Source organism: Ammodytes marinus, assembly GCF_949987685.1.
Source record: "Ammodytes marinus genome assembly, chromosome: 8".
NCBI classification, from domain to species: Eukaryota; Metazoa; Chordata; class Actinopteri; order Uranoscopiformes; family Ammodytidae; genus Ammodytes; species Ammodytes marinus.
The window spans coordinates 8,012,135-8,033,728 of record NC_137212.1 but is presented as its reverse complement, the minus strand read 5'-3'; the positions used below and the strand labels follow the sequence as shown (position 1 = coordinate 8,033,728).

Here is a 21,594-nt window from a genome sequence, read left to right as displayed (position 1 = left end):
TCGAAATGCATAACTGTTATGCATAACAAACGCTGTTCTGTCACATTTTAATGTGTGACAATTTACAAAACAAAATACAGTGTTGAATAGCTTTGAAACCGATTCAATTAAAACACACACCATCTGCCTTCGACAGTGTGTTGCTCTCAACCATCCAACACGACTATATGATTTTCCCAAAGAAGCTCCATGTCCGTTAAAGGTGTTGCTGTCTTGCTTCAATGCGATTGGACCATCTGTTTCAGAGCTACTAGCCCAGTAATGTGATTGGCTGAGAGTGTATTTATTACTCACCACCATACCCTCTGCTCTTGTGCAGATGGAGACGCCTACACAGTCCAAGCAACCAAGACCAACTACTATATAGTTGCTGTTGCTGACTGTTGCGCTTGCGTTATTAAAATAGGGCCCAAATGGCATCAGGGGAGCGCTATTATTCAGTCTAATGGTTTATCTTTCAAAGGCCCAATTATCTTAATAACTCACCATTGAATTTTCCTGCAGTATTTTAAAAGTCAAAATGTGCAATTTCCAAAGAATTCTAGCTTTAACTGCGTCTGTCTTTTCTTCCTAAGGATTGGAGTGGCCTTCACCAGCTGCAGGGGAGACAACATGGAGATCAAAACATTTGGCAAATCAGAGAAGTACGTCTAAGCCTGTGTGTGTCACTGAAATGACAAGCGCAATAAAAGCATGTCATCTTGACTGCAAACAAAAAAGGTTGTTTTATCCTGAGTGTCTCTCTTTGCTCTCTCTCTCTCAGCTATAAAATGCTCCATGTGTTAGAGTTTGATGCAAACCGCAGGAGGATGAGTGTCATACTGCAGACTCCCTCAGGTAACTCCATCTTAAAAAGTATGTTTAGCATTTCTTGACCAATTATGGACTGTCCGCAGCATCTAACAGTGAAAGATTGACAACAAAAGACAGAAAATGGATCATATGGTCAAACAGAAGACTGGAAATAAAACTAAAAGGTTTTTCACGAGTTCATAAGGTATATTCAGTATGCATTTTGAATATCTTTTCTCACTATACCTTCTTCTTGCTGTCTTGATTTTCAAGGAGGCAAAGTGCTGTTCACCAAGGGCGCTGAGTCAGCCATTTTGCCTTTCGCTACGACCGGTGAGATAGAAAAGACGAGACTGCACGTTGACGAGTTTGCCTTGGTGAGAAATACTTTTGTTTGTCCATCAGCGTGTACTAATACTGCCAAATTACACTATCTATTCACCGGGTTTAAATTATGGTTTCACATTTCACATACATACAAAAAAAATCGGAATGTGCAGACAATCTAGAGTCAAAGAGTTATGCCGATAGGTTCCCTTCATGTTACCAACAGTATACATCATTTTATTATTTTATATTCAATGTGCTTTGTTTTGTAGTGTGTCACGAACTGCCTGTGACTGTTTATTGATGTGATATGAAAAATCAATGTTCATCTTTTCCCCATTGGAGGGTCGATAAGCAGACGTCGCCTGTACTTTCAGACATATTAAATAAACTTAATAAACCACCTGCCAACTCGGAGAATTTTTCTTCACTGCAAAATTGCTCTCCATCCTTATTACGAAGCCTTTGAAAAAAATCTGAATCAATGCCTCTTGATCCATACGTTCCAAATCGTGTGCCTCTGTGTGTGAACTAAGGCCTGCCATTTCCCACCGTTGCAGTAATTACTTTTGGCTCTGTCCCTATCTAGACTATAAATTCATCACCATGACAGCCACACACTCACACACACACACACATATCCGGGCCCTACATCATGTCATCAGACGTCAGACCCCAGTAGTCAGAGCTCCGGAGTGGGTGATTTGTGGTCGTCTACCCCTGAGGCTGGTTCCCTGATTTAAAACCAAGCTCTGATAATTAGTTTTACTGTGGTCCTTTCTGTTTCCATTTGGGTTCTTTTTTCCTTTTCTTCTTCTTCTATCCACATCTCATCGACCTTACATTACCTTACATTACCCATGCCGTACAGTAACATGCTCTTTGTTTACATATCAATTTACAGAGCCTAGACTGTGTATAATTTTTATTGAAGTGCACACACAGTATGGACAGGTAGTGGATTCATGATGAGATATTCACTGATTTTGACATAAAGTGATTTTGACAACAGAAATTCTCCAGAATGGCTGACTCCACCTTTAAGTACATTTTCATATATTCTGACCCGTTTCTCCTGTGTTTTCTCCCCCCCTCCTCCCCCCACTACAGAAAGGTTTGCGTACCTTGGTGGTAGCGTGTCGTCAGTTCAGCCCTGAGGAGTACATAGACGTGGATACGCGTCTGAACGCAGCCCGCACGGCGCTGCAGCAGAGGGAGGAGAGGCTGCAGGAGGCCTTCACCTACATAGAGAAAGACCTGCAGCTGCTAGGGGCAACAGCGGTCGAGGACAAGTATGGAATATGACAAATATATTGGAATATGTTGGTGTTGTCCCTCCTGAAAAGCAGCTCTCAATCCCTTGAGCTTATGTCTGTGATTTAAATAAAGTTCATGTCAAGACTTAATCAGTTTAGCAGTGGATTCTAAAAAAACTCTTATATTGTTTATTAGGAAATACACATTAAGATCATCAAGCTGAGTTAATCCTGAATCAGGAGTTGCTGGCTTTTTAAAAATGTGAGGGAGTTTAGTTTGGCTATTGGCATTAGCTTAAAGCCACTGAATGGTTTACGTGATTCGCTGTTATCTGAAAGCAAATCAAACGACCTAATTCCAATGGTATCCAACATACAGTAGGTTATAGAATGATGTAACAGAGTTGTTGTTTTTTTTTTACCCATGATGTTCTCCAAGTAGAAGTGGGTAAATAACATATACTGTAGTTACTGTTTGGATCAAACATATGTTCTATATCCGCATGGTTAGCTTCCACAACAAATATCAATCTAATGTGCTACGACGTTCAACTGCCTCTTGTGCATCTGTAGCTGCGTAAAGGGCATCACTATATGGATGGCCATGTCCATGTGACAGTAGGTGAGTCCACCACTTTGGTCCAGACTGAATCATCTCAAATGTCTGGATTTATTGGATTAGTTGCCATGACATTTAAACAGGTAGTCCAGGTCCAGAGAATATCAATCTTAAGGCCTCTGGTGTTCCCCGTTTCATCTAGTGCTATCATCGGTTCAAAGTGTTTGATTTGTCATATGGTAATAATTGTGAACAAATCTGCCTATTAGCTTCAGCTGAACGTTGTGTTTAGCATTATTTATCAAACGTTAATGCTAACACGCTAATCTAATAATATACCTGCTGAACATCAGCATGATAGCGTTGTTATAGTGAGAAAATATTTAGATGATTCAAAATTGTTTGCCACCAAAGACAAATTGGGGCATTATTTCTGCTGTACGTCCAGGTTTCTTTCTTAGCAGTAGAATCAATAACAGGAACATTTCTTGTGCTGATTTTTCTGAGCACTTGGGGGTGACACCAGTCGGTAAATGCTGCCATACAAGAGAGAGTTTTGTGGAGCTGATAGGCTAAATCATCTTTGTGTTGACACGTTTTGCTATGGCTTGAATGTAATGGACATTAATTTATATGAAAAAAGTTATGCGCTATAGCTTTAAACTGAGTTACAATATAGCAGAAAAAACACGGAGACATCACCTCACTGAGCCTCCCTGGAAATCAATGTTGATATGAGTTTGCATGCGCTCACCATCTGCTCCTCACAGAAGCCTCTCACTTCTCCAGCTCGTTTGTCTCTCTGTGTATGTTCTCTCTCTCTCACACACTCTCTATCGTTCTCTCTGTATTCTCTCTCTCTCTCTCTCTCTCTCTCTCTCTCACACACACTCTCTCTCTCTCTCTCTCTCTCTCTCTGTATTCTCTCTCTCCTGCTCTGCTTCTGTTTCTGGGATGAATTCCTCCTCAGGCACACAGTCACAATCCAAAGATCTCCTCTTATTATGGAAGAGGAGAATAAGGTGTCCCTCTGTTCTGAGTCTAATATGAATAATGTAACCCTAATAAGCATGGTAATAATAATGGATCATATTCATAGTCTATTGACCTCCTTAGGTATGTTAACTGTGGACGGAAGTTGGAGAGATCTTCTTAAGAAAAATCAGTGTTGCTGAATTTCAGAGCAAGTTTTCCCCATCCTCCCTTCAGTCATGAATAATATAAAGGCAACAGTTTAGTTTTGTGTGTTTCTGGTGGGGACGTCTTATTACCATTTTGTCCAACCATAATGTATGAGATTTTAGTTGTTGTTATTGTTGGCTTATTTGTTTTGCAGCAGGTTTCTTCCATAAGTACAGAATTTAACTGTCAGATAAAAAGAGGTTTTAAACAAGTTATTACCAATAATTGAATAGGTGAACTGAATTATGGACACTGTAGTTTGCTAACAAAGCTCAAGGGTGTGACCACATTACACCCACAGCGTTAAAAACACCAGGTTTAAATGGTGACTAGCTTTATTATCTCACCGACAGCCAGTTTAAAACAACATTATTCTTCAGGTTTATGTAACTTGGCAATTTCATGTACATAAATATATAATCTTTCTCTCCCTTGCCTCTCTCAGACTCCAAGACAAAGTCCAGGAGACTATTGAAGCTCTGCGGTTGGCAGGGATCAAAGTATGGGTGCTGACGGGGGACAAACATGAGACGGCAGTCAGCGTCAGCTTGTCCTGTGGACACTTCCACAGAACCATGAACATCCTGGAGCTTCTGCAGCAGCGCTCTGACAGCGAGTGTGCAGAGCAGCTCCGCAGACTAGCCAGGAGGTGTGTGTGTGTGTGTGTGTGTGTGTGTGTGTGTGTGTGTGTGCGCGTGGGTGTGTGTATGTGAGTGATTTTGCTTTTGATTATAGAAAATACACAGTGTTTCCTAAAATGTGTATCCAACCTCTTTCCAACAGGATACTGTGCTGGTGAGTGAACCACCAGTAAAATCCATTTCTTCTAATATTATGTTTGTTTTTGCTTATTTTCTTGCAGGATAAGTGAGGACCATGTCATACAGCATGGGCTGGTGGTGGACGGGGCCAGTTTGTCTTTAGCCTTGAGGGAACACGAGAAGCTCTTTATGGAAGTGTGTAAAAACTGCTCAGCCGTGCTGTGCTGCCGCATGGCTCCACTGCAGAAAGCTAAGGTACCAGACTACTGCCACACACACACACACACACACACACACACACACACACACACACACACACACACACACACACACACACACACACACACACACACACACACACCCCACAAACACACCCCAAACACTGAAATACATTACCCATCAGCCCTAATGTCAATGTTATTTTGTCCGGTCCAGGTGGTGCGCCTTTTCAAAACATCTCCAGAGAAACCCATCACCCTGGCTATTGGGGATGGAGCCAATGATGTCAGTATGATACAGGAAGCTCACGTGGGCATAGGTAAACACACACACAATACCCTTCCTAAGTCCTGATATGTATTCCGCAGTGTGTCGTAAAATACATGTGTGTGTTCATGTGCCTCCAGGTATCATGGGGAAGGAGGGCCGTCAGGCTGTGAGAAACAGTGACTATGCAATTGCCAGGTTCAGGTTCCTGTCTAAACTCTTGCTGGTCCACGGACACTTCTACTACATCCGAGTAGCTACACTTGTACAGTACTTTTTCTATAAGGTAAGACAAGGTTATGAACTTTTAAACTTTTTGGGAATTATGGAATACGTTCTAAATGAGGGTGATTTGAATTTGCATTAGCTGTTAACAAGACTGTCTTTTCCAATGTCTCCTTTGACTGCAATGTTTTTAATGTTTCTTTTCCTCACTCTGTCTTTCCTAGAATGTGTGTTTTATCACGCCCCAGTTTTTATACCAGTTCTTCTGTCTGTTTTCACAACAAGTAAGTCTCGTTATCTCTCAGTCTCTGCACTCTCCCATATGTCAATGTGATTTTGTTTGTGGTTTTTATGTTGCACTTAGTTTGTCTTTAACTCCCCCTAACTCATCTTGGTGTTAGGTAGACATACTGTCATTTTCTATTATTTATGAGTTCCAAAATGTTCAACAGGCAAGAACTTCAGTGTGATTCAGTCATGACTTGTACTTGATGCTGGAAGTCATTAAATCTACAGTTACTTTTAAATGGTGGTTCTCACAATATATAATTATACTCTTCAAATATTTCTATAAAATAGCTTCAGAACCTATCTCAAATGATTTATCAGACTTGTATCTGCGTTAATTGAGGTTATCACTTTGGTCCTAGACAATTTATTTTGTAATTATCTAAAGATATTATTTTGAAGTGTAAAGTACAGAGACTCAGAGTCTGTACCTGCCATATGGTAATAGTCTGATTATTTTATGTTTTATTTTGTCCATCCCAGACACTTTATGACAGTGTGTATCTGACACTGTACAACATCTGCTTCACTTCGCTGCCCATCCTGGTCTACAGTCTGTTTGAGCAGTTTGTCCATCCACACACCCTGCAGACTAAACCCATCCTGTACAGGTAGGATTACACGTGCACCTTAGAATAGCACTAGCTGGTTGTGGGAAGCTGCTTTGGTCGCATGTATATACAATCAAAAAGCCAAAAAAGAAAGAAAAAAACTATTAATCTGCATGACACATGTTGACCCACCACTGTTTTAGCAAAGACGACTGATAGAACTTTTATGTATCATTTTAAATAAAATCATGCACACAAACTTTGAGATTGTTGCCAATTGCAATAGTATTGGCTCCATAATTCATGCAACGACAATATTCTGCATGGCTTTGTGAATGAACGACTATTGTCTTTATTCATCTTATTGAAACAGGAACGTTTCTTCCGTTACAGTATATCCTCTAAGGAAGACATTTTGTTGTTGTTGTTATTGTGCCCTACAGGGACATCAGCAAGAACTCTCTGCTGTCTTTCTGGACCTTCCTGTACTGGACTCTGTTGGGCTTCTGCCATGCCTTTGTCTTCTTCTTTGGTTCCTACATCCTGATGGGAGAAGACACCACACTGATGGGCAACGGACAGGTGCGTGCTTGGGCCGTGTAGCTGTGTGTACTGTGTATATAATGGAATTCCCCCAGACAAATACATTGGTCTGCTGAAAGTGTTTTTACAAAGCATAACAGGAGCATTGTGTAGTTATTTAGTTGTCATTGGTAGGGCTGGTTGCCTGCTGGTCTTTTCTTCAGCCTCTCCTTACCTTTATCTTTCATATTTTTAATCTGTTTCTAACTCATTGTCTTGTCATTCAACAGCGGGTGGGTTCAGCGATTCTGGAGAGTGCTGGTTGTCAAAATCGCTTTTGGTCAAAATGAGTGAATATCTCCTCACGATCCGCTACCTGTCCTACTTTGTGTGCGCTGAAAAAAATCTGGTGTTAAATACACAGCCTATGCTCTGTAAACTGGTATGTAAGGGGGCCCACCGTAGTGAGCAACATGCCCGTTTACAGAGCCCAGGCTGTGTATTAGCACTGGATTTATTTTTTTGTTCAGCTCACACATTATTTTGACAACAATCATTCTCCAGAATGGCTGACTCCACCTGTTAAGTGTGTTTGTCTGTATCCCTGTTCCGGCATGTACTGTGTGTCACCCACTTGTTAAAGAGAACATTTTAGTAATTTAACTTTTTCCTCTCATCACATCTTGTGTCCTTCACCACATCTGTTCCATTCTCTCTTCTTTCCTGCTGCCTATCTTTGCCGTCTGTCTCTCTATTTAAAGTCTGGTATTTTTCAGAAATCACTCACTCCTATTGCGCTCTCTTTCTTTCGCTTGTCTTTTTTCTTCTATCTTTTGTTGATTGCTCTTTTTTCCTTCTGCCTTCACGCTGTGCATGTCTTCAGATCTTGCGAGCTAACAGGCAGCTGGTAAGAGTCTGCTCTTCAGTCCAATGCATGTCTCTTTGGGGGGTTCACATAATGAGAGGTCTATCAGGCTGATCACTCAAAGTGTTTTCATCTTGCTAATGATGTAGAAAAGGATAACATTATGTACCTACGCTTGAAATTAAATTAAATTTGATGTACTCCTGTGCACAATGCTGAATCACAAAACACAGAGTTTGCTTTCCTCTTTTACATACTGAGTAAAATGAGTACAATGATTCCACTTGATTCCAAACATGCGATGGCTCATTGACCCCTGATGGTTCTGGTAAATAGTAAATCAGTGTTATTACTCCGTTTCCTCTTCAAGTTAATTGTGTGTTCAGTTCAGTTCTCATTTTAACGTCTCATGCTTTAAAACAGTAGTAGTTACTCTCTGTTTAAAAAAAGTGTCCATTCCTATTTTAATTTATTTTCTAAAAGCCATTTAGAGATATAATGTTTGCCTAGTTAGTAGAGGAAGGATCAGTTCTTACTTTGATTTGGACAAATCTGGAAAAAGGTGCAGGGTTAAGCAGAAGTGTCATCACTTTAAAAGTGCTGTTGGTTAAAAAGGACATGAATACAAATGAAAGTAGGTCATGCAAAACATGCAATTTTATCAAAACATTTGATTAACCATATTCCTTTAAAGGTGCACAGTCATTTTCTCCTTATTGGGTTTTTCAGTGTTCAGACTCCAGCAGGGTTCTGAATTGGCTGGCAGCGAAGCAATGCCCCCCACAGCTCTCTACCTATGAGCAGGAGCTGCTGATGGCAGTCACACAGTCGGGGGACAAGGCCTCATTACAGGCATAGCAACAAGCACCTTGTTAACCGAGGCTATTGCCTTGTACTCGTTTTTCTCTGCTCAACTCGTCCAACCTGTCGTGACTCCCAACTTTAACCACATTCGTGATTTGACTTGTTTTAGTTCATAACATTTTATTATATACTATATTATGTAACATAATGAGCAAATATCAAATACAGCCACTTTGACATTTTTTATTTTTTTATCAATTATTCATTTTTGTGAATGGCAGACAAAATGTCAGATTCTTTCATTTCTATTTGACTGATATGCAACCTTATGCAGAAAAGGAATAACATTATGTTGATAAGTTCATACTTCAAAAACCTAAATAGCAAATTGCAAAGCATCAAAGTTGCATTCAAACCTATCGACCATACAATGATCTTAGCATGTTGTTGTATTACAGGCAACTGAGTTCATGCTTGTAAAAGTATTTCTCTTTTGGGTTGTGATGATGTAAAAACTGTTTCATTAACAGTTGTGTGTCTGTTTGCTAGATGTTTGGAAACTGGACGTTTGGGACTCTGGTCTTTACCGTCATGGTCATCACTGTCACATTAAAGGTACGTTACACCTAATCTTATGCTCTACTAACAAAGGAGCCTGTCTATTTTTCTGAATGGTGTTAACTGGTATTTTAGGATTTAATAAATAAGCTAAATAGCTTGCTAAATAAGCATGTAGCAAGCTAATGATATTATACTTTGGAGTCAGTCAACCAAATTAAATGGAAAATTCAATGTAATATTTGGCCTTAAATCATTGCACCTTGTTGTTAAAGCAGGCAGATGTATAGTCTGTCTTTGGTTCCACAGGGACACCCTTGTAGGTAGACCACAGTCTGAATAAGAAATACATTATGTTGTGAAAAAAGTGTTATGATGATGTCAGTGGCTATTAACAGGAGTGGATTATTTGTCACAGGTTGGGGTGAAGGTCTTTTTTTACAGCACAGTGGCAGATTGCTTTAGTTTATTAATGCAGTGTCAGTGTTTTACACCTCACCTTCCTTTCCTCTACCTCCTGTGTGTGTGTGTGTGTGTGTGTGTGTGTGTGTGTGTGTGTGTGTGTGTGTGTGTGTGTGTGTGTGTGTGTGTGTGTGTGTGTGTGTGTGTGTGTGTGTGTGTGTGTGTGTGTGTGTGTGTGTGTGTGTGTGTGTGTGTGTGTGTGTGTGTGTGTGTGTGTGTGTGTGTGATGACAGCTCGCTTTAGAGACCAATTTCTGGACGTGGCTACACCATTTTGTGACGTGGGGTTCGATTGCCTTCTACTTCATATTTTCTCTCTTCTATGGAGGCATTATCTGGTAAGAAACTGTTTTAACAAAATATAAAAAAGGCTGAGGCTTTAGGTAGGTAGGATCAGCTTTGATTACCTATTAGCGTGTTTATCAGATCAATCTTACCCAGCCAGTCCAGTCAACTCACAGACTGGTAGGATCCACTCTGATGATATTGGAGAAGTCTTGTTATTTGTTGTCCGACATGTGCCCTGGTTGTAAAATTCTGTGGTGTCAGGGGATAATAGCAGCATCTTAAGGGCTAGAAGCCAACTGCCAGTGAGAGCTGAATTTACAGAGAAGAGAGCCAAGCCTGGCTGCCAACCACGGGGGCGGCTCTATGTTTGTTTTCAAAGGCCTCAGTTGTATCTCAAGCCTCAAAGGTGGAGTCGGCGATTCTGGAGAATGCTTGTGGTTAATTTTCTCTTTTCAAAATCAGTGAATATCTCCTCAAAATCTGCTTCCTGTTCGTACTGCAAAGGACTTTGTTAAGGGGGCATGTTGCTAGCTACAGTGGGCCCCCTTTGTTTACATACTAGTTCACAGAGCCTAGGCTGCGTATTAACACTGGCAAAAGTGTTTAGCAAACACACAGCATGGACATATTCACTGATTTTGACAAAGTGATTTTGCGTTCTCCAGAATTGTGACTCCACCTCTAAGACGATTACCTTAGTCAGTTCTTGTAGTTTTGTAACTGACGCTACTTTCAGAAGTTGATGCTTTTCCCCCTTTTCTTCTGCAGTCTATAAAACCATTTCATCTCTCCCTCCAGGCCGTTCCTGCACACCCAGGACATGTACTTTGTGTTCGTCCAGCTTCTCTCCAGCGGCTCGGCCTGGTTCGCCATCATCATCATGGTCATAACGTGTCTCTTTCCTGACGTGGTCAAGAAGGTTTTCTACAGACATCTGAGGCCCACCAACACCCAGAAGAGTCAGGTAACAAGAGGGGGGAAGGGGCAGAAAGGGGAGATCATACGAGACTTTTATAGGTGGTTGTTTGGGAATGTTTTGTTAAGGGGTTCAGCCATTCCTATGATAAAGATTTTAAAAATTGTATAAAAATGTTTTTAAATGTCAAGGACAAAATATTATTTACAGAAGGTTGAAGTATTAGATAATGTATGGAGAATATTTTTTTTTAAATAAATAATATAAACTTACATAAACTAATGGTGCCAACTGGACACTGGCTAGTTCATTACCACATTAGTAGTAGTAGAAAACTTTAGTAGTAGAAAACTTTATTGTCCCCGTGGGGCAGTTGGGTTTGCGGCACAGTCGCACTTCATGACATGACATCAGACAAATGACACAAACAGATAGTCCATTCATCAGACACTGACAGACATAACATGAAGAACATACATTACACACTACAATGCACTATACAACTTTGGACATGACCAGGCCAGCTGGACATCTAGCTTATTTTGACTGATTTAAGGCTTTTATGGCTTGTGGTACAAAAGAGAATTTGGATCTGTTCTTGGTCATAAGGGGTACGCAGAAACGACGACCAGATAGCAGTAGTTTAAAATGGGATGCCAGGGGGTGTGTACAGTCACATACAATGTTATTGGCCTTTTTCACCAGTCTGTCTTTGTAAATGTGTTCAATGCTCGGTAGTGTGATCCCAAGTAACTTGCTGGCAGTTGTAACTGTTTTTCTGATTGTCTTTTTCTGTGATTCTGTGGCATTTCCAAACCAGCAGACAATACAGAAGGTTAAAACACTTTCAATGAATGCAGTATAAAACATTTGAAGCATTTTGTTATTGACATTAAAAACAAGCATTTTCTTTAGAAAGTACATCCTTTGCTGTACAAAGGATGTACAGCAAAGGATTAGGAAGATAATATTACCACTTGTTGTTGGTGAAGAATGCCTAAAAGCTGTGTATCTATAGTTTGTTGGATTGAGTTCTACTGGCAAAGGCTAAAAAGTCAACCTGAAAAAAATTAAATGGCAAAGTCAAGGCCAAACACACTGCGGTAGTTAAACTGTCGTCTGTGTGCAGTGTGAGATTTAATATGTATTCCTCCTTCCTGTATCACAACAATCCAAATGAGACTTTCTGTTTTACCACAAGAGAGTCCGCCTGTAGGGAGATACTTAACTGAAATGTCATGGTCAGTGTCATGGTTACTCAAAGTCTAGACACACAGAGAGAAGTCGCTCTGTGTGTGTCACAATGCTTGAATTGTTCATTGCATTTTTCTCAGCCTGTGTGGTCATGAGATACCCACTGCTCTACAGGAACAGCATGCTGTTAGGTTGAACACACACACACACACACACACTGCTTGACATATTTTTAATCCACTACAAACACACACACAAACACACAGTGTGCATGGTCGCCTTTCGGCAGAGACCCGCTGACACTGTATTGATTTGTCCAGCAGGAGACTGTTTTTGTGCCTAGCTTCCTTCTTTTCAAAACACTTCTCTTGTTCCTCTGAAGAAACATATCTTCTGATCCCGTGTGTTGCTCTAACCTTTGTCCCCTTCTTGTCTTTGTGTGTGTGGGAATCTGTTTAGTTTACTGCTCTAACCTTCTCTGTGTGTCTGTCTGTATGTGTCCTTCCTCCTATCTTCTCTGTGTATTCTCCTGGCGTAGACTTATTCCAACCGCGTGCCGATAGGTGATGACTTCATCGCTCTGCAGCCCTTGTCCAGAGCCAAGAGCCAGCTGGGCAAAATTAGGTAGTGGCCCTAATAGGCTTAAAACAATACATCTAAGAATCAATTCAAATAAGACAATTATCCAAGGAGTGCTTTATTCAAACGCAATGTTTCCAAAGAAGTTGTTTTTTTCCCCAAACTGATGCCGCTTCTTCTAAATCTAATTTCCCTTCCATTATAGTTTACAAATGTTTTTTTTTTTATCCACTGCAACGATTTAAAAAAAAACTCACATTATCTGACATTACAGTGTTAAAATGTATGACATCAGTTAATTGATGAAATTTTTAGATGTGTGAATATTTTTTTTGCACCGCATTTAAAATAACTGAAGATGGTTCGTACCAAAACAAAAGCCAACACAACTTTACATCAACTTACTTTTTACTCCCCCCCCCTGCACTTGACAATCAATTAAATTATTTATCAAATGCTACCTATGCAAACTGAAGACTCAATATGTAATATGTATTCTCAAAAATACTTGCTTTGAAAATTGTCTTGAATTTTCCAAAACATTTTCTTGACGATTATTGATGCCAAGGTAACGACGCCTTTCAAAATCTAATCTCCAACTTAAAAATGTACAGAAAGCCTCTAAGATGGAGAAACATTGCCTTGCGAAACAAGCGCTCCTGTTGATGATAATTCATACCATACCACAAATGTTCTTTCACCTGGGTCTGGACTTGATTTAGTCCCATGGAGGCCTGTTTCTAACACTGGCAGTGCACTGACTGCAGAGATGTGTGCTGTTATTGTTGGAACAGTTTTGTTGTTTTGTCATGTCTTTGAGTGCATGCCCTGGGACAAGCCAATCAGCATTCTCCGTGATTGGGATAGGGGTGGGCAACCAAACATATTTCTTGAGATAATGCAAAAAGAATGTGTCATCAAGCATTTCAGCTGCTGCATGAGTTACATTTAATTGCAAGGCTGATATAGAGATTGTGTTCTGAGACCTCCACCCCTCCCACTTCCTACAGCATGCTCACTGTTCATGGTACTATCATTGTCCAGCCCCCCCACTGCATGGATGAATGTAAAATCAGCTTGGAATACTTATTGTCATTATTGTGTACTATTTCCCTTCCACTTATACTGCAGTAGCAATGTTGTCATACAAGGGATCCTACATGGAGTCCTAAGTTGTTATTTATGAAGTCATGTTTAGACTGGGACCTCCCACATATGTATTAGTTCCAAATCAAAGCACTTGGTCAGACCAGCCTCTTGAGCATCCGCTAGTGGTCTTGTCATGCATCTACAGTTTGGAATGCCGCACTCATGTTAAAGTGACACATAGGCCATACAGTCGCATGGTGCAGCCCATCAAACCACCCTTCTTATCTATAGAGCATGGTCCGTCCTCTTGACATTTATCTGACAAAGCACCCTCAAATTGGATTCACCACTGAATACCTCAGCTGCATGACAGACTCTTGGACTGATCTCTAGCATGATTATGAGCGGTTAGAAGAAGCATGACTGTGCCTGCTGTGTTGTGATGCACACCTATTGTAGAGTGAGGACTTCAAGGCTTGTGCTCTCAAAGCTTGGGGTCTTTTTCGGACACTTTATAGATCAAACTATGAATTGAGAAAATAACTAGCAGATGAATTTACAAAATGAATAATTGGTAGTAGCAGTTCTAGTATGGTACATTTATTTTTTTAGGCTAATTTGTATACATGCGCAAAGCCATATAGCATGTTAATTCTGATGCTTTTGTAGCACTCAGGAAATGCTGCTCTGTACAGTATTCATAAAATGACGAGCCTATGTTTCAAGTTTATAGTCGTTTATATTACACTTAATTGCCAGTAAATACACCTTGCCAAAACTAATGCAATCTAATTCAGCAGCCCTCCAATTTATCATGCCTTCACAAAGGCTATTATAAACTATATAATACTGTACCTACTTTTAAAACGGTTTTAGAGAGGTTTTGATTGAACGTAATTGTCATTTCAGAGGCTGCAGTGAGTGGTACTGTTGAATTGTATCACATTGCACTCGGCGGTGTTTTAACATTATGTCATCACCACATTTATATAAATGAAGAGAAAACTAGAAACAACTCATAGTTTAAACACAAAAGGACTGTTGTAACCCCGATAAAGGTGGGGTTCACTGCAGTAGTTTCAGAATGTTGTATTTTAAAATGACTGGCAACTGAGTGTTTATTCCAAGTCCCTGACAATAAAGGCAATGCAGTTCCCATCCCTCAAACTCGATGAGCAGAAACAAACTGTAGACAGACCGATTTAGAAGTGTTGTGTGCATTACGGTAAGGGAGGGCACAGAGCACATTATGTAAAGCAGATCCTCAGTTTGTTATGTTCAATTGGTAGAGCCACACAAGATGCTCTTACTGGGTTCACAATCCAAACGTCTATTCATGCCGATGTTCTGTATAATTCAAATTATTCAGTCCTGTCAAAGCAATTCCGGTACCTTCCGAAACCTTTTTTTTTTCTTTTTTCTAGTAATTAGATTAGAGGGAAGTTTTCACAAAAGAACGCAGAGTGCCCTCTTGGGTTTCCCGTTGTTTGCCTATACTCCGTAGCTCTGATAGATTCCGCAGCAGGTTAATTGGTTTGGATGCTAATAGATTTGCTCTTATCTGCACTAGAAGTATCATTTTCCCTTGAGATATCTCTCTCTTATGCCTGCAGCTTCTTTCTGCTCATTCATAGCCCAATTGTAAAGCTATTTCTGAGCTTATACCGGCCCACTCGCCAATGTGTTCAATTGTCACTGCTTTTGTGAAAAAATTGAAAGCCCTTCTCCGGCTACCTCGTCACCCCACTCACATTTTCTAAAGGACTTCTTCCCAAGTAGTGATTTATGATAATCTCCCCGGCCCAATTAAAATGCGGTTCAGATCTATTGCTGGGGATTAGGACCCAGGATGTTAATTTGTGTCTTGTCTTAAACAAGCAGCAAGAAGCTGTTCTTATTTGCCTTGTAAGCCAAAAGAAATTCCTCTTGATTCTGTTGTTAAAAAATTGTTGGCGAGGTTACTTGTGAGGGTTTAAAAAAAAGAAGGAAATCAGCATTTATTTGGTCCATAAATATTGTATGTATAAGTGTCGGGGGTGTAATTAACTGCCCTCCTACACTGGAGCCTGGACTGTTTGCTCACTGACTGACTGACAGCTTGCTTACTAACCGATCGAATAATCTATCGGTTGGTAAATAAGCAGCACTGAAAAAAAACATTTCACTCTCTCTGCAGTCTTGTCTTGTATGGAATCTATACAGTTGCAAACAAAGTGTGAAATAATGCAAATAGTTTTGGATCGTTTCAAATCTGGACCCAATGAAAGTCACCACAAAAAAGTGCATTGTTATAAGATAGTGCCTTAGTTCTTCTTGAGCTTTTACAGAGAATTCCTAAAATGGCGAAGAGAAATTTGAAGATGTATTTGGAACAAGGAGTTGTCTCCTAAATTTTCTTTCCATTACTTCTTTCAAGAAAAAATCATTTAAAGACTGTATATGAGACAAAATAACTGCCAAATGTTTTGCAGTACGATTTGATAGCTAACAAGCTAGCTTTAATGGTAATGTTGTTGCTATGTTGGATGTCTGACCTAGCAACAGCCTTACTTGGCTTGACTGATGAGCTGTTTGACTAGCCAGCGGGGGCTCACTGTGAGCGTCTTGTGTCCTTCAGATGGAAGAGGGTGAGGGTTCAGTCGGCCCAGAATATGACCCTGTTAAAGCCCAGCGGAGCCCAGGGGAGGACAATTGGCACCTGCTAGCTGCTTCTCCTCCCCCTGCTGTTATCCCCTCGCCCAGACCCCTGCTCCCCTAGGTAGTACCATACTTCACTCCCATTGCCCCCCCACCTTCATGCTATTATCTCTCCCCCCCACCCCAGCATTATGGCTTCACTTTTGGACCAACCCCAACCCTCCTAACAGTTGTCAATCCATTTGTTTAGAACGACCTGCATCTTCGGTCATTCACAGCCGCCCCTACACTGTCATCTTCTTTCATTATGTAAAAGTTATATTCCTGTATGTGAGCGTATCCTCTCTGTCTATCTTCCTGAATGAGCCCATCCTCTCCATCCAGTCCTATCCTTCCATTGTGGTTGGGCGGTATCCAATTCTTGTAGTTTGCCAGGACATGGACAGCATTACCGTCGTGTGATACTTATTTCTACTTCACCTGTAGCCTATTTGTTGTAGTTTCCCTGCCTAACACTACATTTCACAGGATGACATTGAACTAATCACAATGAAGTAACCTTCGCCAAATACAATTTTTTTTTACTGAAAAGGGCTTGAACACATCACAATACAACCCAATACTACCAACGTTCCAAACGAAGGAAACAAACAAAATCACTGCATGTCATTTACTTGTAAAGTATTTTACGCTGCATTCTTATATCTTAGATGTTACATAAGATGAAGCAGCAGTTGCATTCCTTTTTGGTGGACCAACTCGTTTGCGTTGGCCATATTTTCTTTCTAATTATCCCTTCTGAGAAGAGGCTGTCACCTGACTCACAGCGAGTATGAGTGTTGAAATAGGTTTGTCCATTTTTGACAGGTTTTCTAATCGACATATTAGACTTACAATGCATCATTAACGGGAGGTCTGTTCACTTGCAAAGCATTTTCAAACACAGGCATTGGTGCTGCTGCTGTACACATACGTATTACCACCCAACCCTACCCTTCCAAATATGACATCATCCTCCCTCTCCCTTCCAAACATCCGACCCGTTCCTCCCTTAACCATCCATGGTTGTCCTCGTCATTCCCTGTTCCGGTCTCAGTTCACCTCTGTCTGTCATTGATCTGATCTGGGTTCAGAGTTTATAGAGAGAGAGAGAGAATGCTGTTGGCATGCTGACTTCATTGTCTTCTATATTTTTGTTCACCAATACTGTTTTGAAGCCTGACTGATTGTATTGTGTTTGATATCTCATATAATCCCTTTCCTATTGTATGATTTTTTTTGTAAGTTTCCTTGTTTATTCTATGGTTTGAAACAGTTTATATTTCCTCTAGTGCCATACATCACACGATACATTCGTCATAATCTCCAGGACTATAAAATGACTTGTACCAAACTGTTTTCTCAGAAACAGTGCAAAGGTGGAATGGGCCAGTTCAGTAGATACTCATAAAACTAGCATCGGAGAACTAATGTGACTGCCACTGGAAGCTGCAGTATCTCACTTCTTTCTAGCATTGCATGTGATTTACTAGCACTATGCGATGACTGATCGCTGCTTCACATTGATTTATATTAATGGTTACTGGTAGATCGAGCATAGCTAATAAATCAGTCATTTTTGAGTTAATGAAAAGCTGATGGTTTTTATCACCAATATGGTCATATACCAACATGGAAAGGCCAAGGAGAACTCACCAACAGAAAAACTCAAGGAAACATTAGCAAGCTGTGGTTGTGGCTGCTGTCGATGTTGGTACTGTGGTTTGGAATAATCACATTCTACAAACTCAGCTTTTGCTATGGCCACGTTTCAGTGTTCTGTTCACTGTTGTAACAACTAACAAGAACAATTTTTTTCCACACGGCAAAACAAGCTATATGTTCTAATAGAGCAGGAACAAAAAAGCCAATGCCTTTATTACCCAGGGACGCCCGACGCTGGCACTAAATCATATTCACTTTGTCCTGTCGGTGTTTGGCTCTAGCCAGCCAAGAAGCAGAAGTTTGGTTTCACGCCAGCTCTGTCTCGGATTTCTGCTGCAGAGAAATGTAACAATGGCCACGTCCCAGTACAAAGCACAGTGTGGCATAGATGGATCGCACATTCGGCTACAGAATAGCCCCAAGGTTGATGAAATATTAAAGTTCAGGAATTGTTTCTCGCTCAAAAGCACAATTTTGAATCGTGTTTTCTACTGTGCCGTTTACTTAGTTTCAAAACTTTACATAATTGAAAACATTTGCTGCAGCTCAAAGTTGAATTATACATTTTAAGAAACATTTCCACAGATATCTCTTTTGTGTATCTAATAATAGCTAATTAAAGCTTATTTGTGGACTTATAGCTAAGTGGGCCACTTAAGTTAGTCTGAGCTGAATCTGCGATGCTGTTATTATGTTGGGTTATGCTGTAGAAAAGAAAGGAACAGGATGCAAACTACGTGAGTGTAACCTCACACTCTGTTTCCTCTTTGCCGCTCTGCACTTTACTTTTCTTCTCCATCATCCGCTGTCTGTCTCTTTCTCTCTCTCTCTCTTTCTCTCTCTCTCTCTCTCTCTCTCTCTCTCTCTCTCTCTCTCTCTCTCTCTCTCGGGTGCTGACTGGGTTCAAACGGAGCCACCTGATTATGCAGCTTTCTAGGCAGCGACTCCTTCAACTTTTGTCTGCCAATACATCACCGGCAGACCCTGTTCACAGTAGCTCTTCAGTCGGATGTGATTTTCCCAAAGCAAGGATGCAGACTTAATGTGCTTTGCAACCACCTTGAAATACACTGCCACTCATTTTGATTGAACACTTCATTTTTATTTTGATACAGGTTTTATGATTGAACAGATTGATTTGGAACATGTCGGCCCCCTTGGTGTAGCATGTTTTGAATGTTCCCCCTGTACATCATTGTTTATGTGACAGCATGCACTTTGTTTATTGTCCTATCAGAATGTGACAGTGTTGTTTTATATTAATTGTTTTTCTTCTCTTTCTCACCTCCATCTCCATCCAGTCTCTATCCGCCCCCCCGACGCCGGCCCTCAGCTGTGTGGAGTCCCTGTGCTGCTACCAGCATGGGCAGAGCGGCTGTTCCCGCCTGGCCTGTCTGCTGGAGCAAATGACGGGCCAGTGTCGCGCTGCCAGCACCAACCATTGCCACGCAACCAGCCGCAGCAGCAGCAACAGGTGGGGAGGGCGACCAATGCGACAAGCAGTGATTATTATGAATCCGCTGATAAACACTCACCCACTCCTGGTTTCAACACATGTGGGCTGCAGCAGTCCTGACATGCATTAATAACCCTTAATGTGGCGTCGACTCTACTCTTGTCTTTCTCGGTCAGGTCTGTATTTGAGGGATAACGAGTTTTTGAGACAGTGGAGGCTGAGAGTGAATGTTTTTTTAGGGTACGAACTAGGAGTCAGAGGCAGAAGACTTCATTGACTGCACTATTACGATTTCCTTTTTATTCCATCAAAGTGTGTTTTGGGAGAGTGTGTACGAACCAAACGGAAAGGTGTACTTGATCTCATATCCACAGTAGTGTACCATGCGAAATATATCAGCACGCCTTGTAATCAAAACCATAGAGACCAGTGTGACTGATTATATTGCGATGGCCGTGCCTTCTGTAGAGCACGCAGATGTGCAAAATGTTTGGAAAGTCTAGACAAGGGAGAGTTTGGGTTGCAGCGTTTTTTATTAAGGCCCTCACAATGAAGACCTGCTGCAATCTACCGGTCTCAGTATTACTCTATGTAACCTGTCTTGTCTGTGTAGCCCCTACATTAGGGCGTGTCTCGTCCTTTAGCCCATGTGTCTGTGTCTTTATCACTATGATCTGTTCTTATGTGTGTCCTGTCTGTCCTCCATTTCCTTTCAATTCTCCCTGAAAAAAAAAACAATGTTGGCGTCCGAACGGAAGCCTAATCTGTAATGCACTTTAACAGATGTCTATATGTCATTTAAAGTGGACTCCCCAAATGTCCAGTAAGTCCTCTTGTTCACTGGAGGCCTTATGAGGCCAGATAATGGATAGCTGGTCGAATTATTTATTAACCTCCAAACACCAAATTCAGTTGTGCACATCTGTAGTATTACCCCAATGATTGAATAGATGTGAAAGTGCTTCAATAAGTGAAGGGTTCTACCGTCTTAGCCTTCAAGCTGCACACTGCAATGCTGCATTCATGGTGGTGGTGGCTACTTAATGTCAAGCAGAGGTTAAAATAATGCAACTTGATGTAGGCTTAAAGTACAAAGAGGGCTCTCAGTAAGTGCAGATAAAACTTTCTTCTCTGCCGCAGCCCCCCACTTTGAGATAAAGAACGATACAGCATCAATAACATTATTTACTTACTTTTCTTTTTTTTTCATAAAACATTTTGCAGAGTGCAGCTTTAAGGATGAGAACCCTGAGTTGACAGTTTTTAGCTGGGCTGCTCAATCTGCTGCTTCAGTTGTTATTGTGTCTTTTTTTTTTTACCTGATTCCCAGTGACACAGTGGTGAAGGGGCATTGATCAATTGACCTGATCGGCCCCTTTGTGCTGAGCAATCAATATTCCACCAAACCAACTAGGGACACGGAGTATTGATTCAATCAGTAATGAAGACGTAGCATTCTTGTGCTTTGTGTGTGTGTGAGTCTTTTGCAGTGTACCTTTGCACAGAATCGGGTGGTGTGGGCACGCATGTTTGTTTGTTTGTTCATGACTGTGTGTGTTTGTGAAGGTAATGACAGCATGCTGGTTAAATTTGGGACACACTACCCTCCCACCACACACACACACACACACACACACACACACACACACACACACACACACACACACACACACACACACACACACACACACACCCTCCCTCCCTCCCTCCCTTCCTTCAGCCCCTCTGGACAACACCCTGCAGACTCTCTGTATTCGTGTACAGGACTGTGTCACCACAAACTGCAGTCTTATTAGCTGTAGCAATTGAGATCTAAAATTGGGACTGGCTATAAAGACATCTCCTCGTTAGTAATTTTATTCCGTGCATGGCCTGCGTGCAAATAATTAACATTTTAGGCACCACAGGATCATTTTACAGTTTAATTCAGGAGCATATAATGGTCTCTACATTTAGATATCTATACCTTTCATTAGTCGTGTGTGGGATATGCAGCGTGAAATGATCTATTTCAATTGTTGTCAGGGTCCTTTTACTGGAAGAATGGAAACTACACTCATTGTTTCTGGGTTGAATTACCTCTTAATGCGTGAT

General features: G+C 40.9%; 1 protein-coding gene across 1 annotated transcript in view; it reads left to right on the top strand.

Annotated features, from left to right (window-relative positions):
• The window catches only part of atp11b (ATPase phospholipid transporting 11B), a 51,133-nt gene that overhangs the window by 21,822 nt on the left and 7,717 nt on the right, over positions 1 to 21,594 (top strand). The window contains exons 15-29 of the mRNA XM_080032524.1: positions 576 to 644; positions 764 to 837; positions 1,066 to 1,169; positions 2,230 to 2,411; positions 4,562 to 4,765; positions 4,979 to 5,132; positions 5,313 to 5,415; positions 5,504 to 5,649; positions 5,813 to 5,872; positions 6,360 to 6,487; positions 6,871 to 7,009; positions 9,168 to 9,233; positions 9,872 to 9,975; positions 10,724 to 10,889; positions 19,346 to 19,518. Of these exons, the coding sequence (XP_079888650.1) occupies positions 576 to 644; positions 764 to 837; positions 1,066 to 1,169; positions 2,230 to 2,411; positions 4,562 to 4,765; positions 4,979 to 5,132; positions 5,313 to 5,415; positions 5,504 to 5,649; positions 5,813 to 5,872; positions 6,360 to 6,487; positions 6,871 to 7,009; positions 9,168 to 9,233; positions 9,872 to 9,975; positions 10,724 to 10,889; positions 19,346 to 19,518 (1,872 nt within the window). The remainder of the gene's footprint in view (positions 1 to 575; positions 645 to 763; positions 838 to 1,065; positions 1,170 to 2,229; positions 2,412 to 4,561; positions 4,766 to 4,978; positions 5,133 to 5,312; positions 5,416 to 5,503; positions 5,650 to 5,812; positions 5,873 to 6,359; positions 6,488 to 6,870; positions 7,010 to 9,167; positions 9,234 to 9,871; positions 9,976 to 10,723; positions 10,890 to 19,345; positions 19,519 to 21,594) is intronic.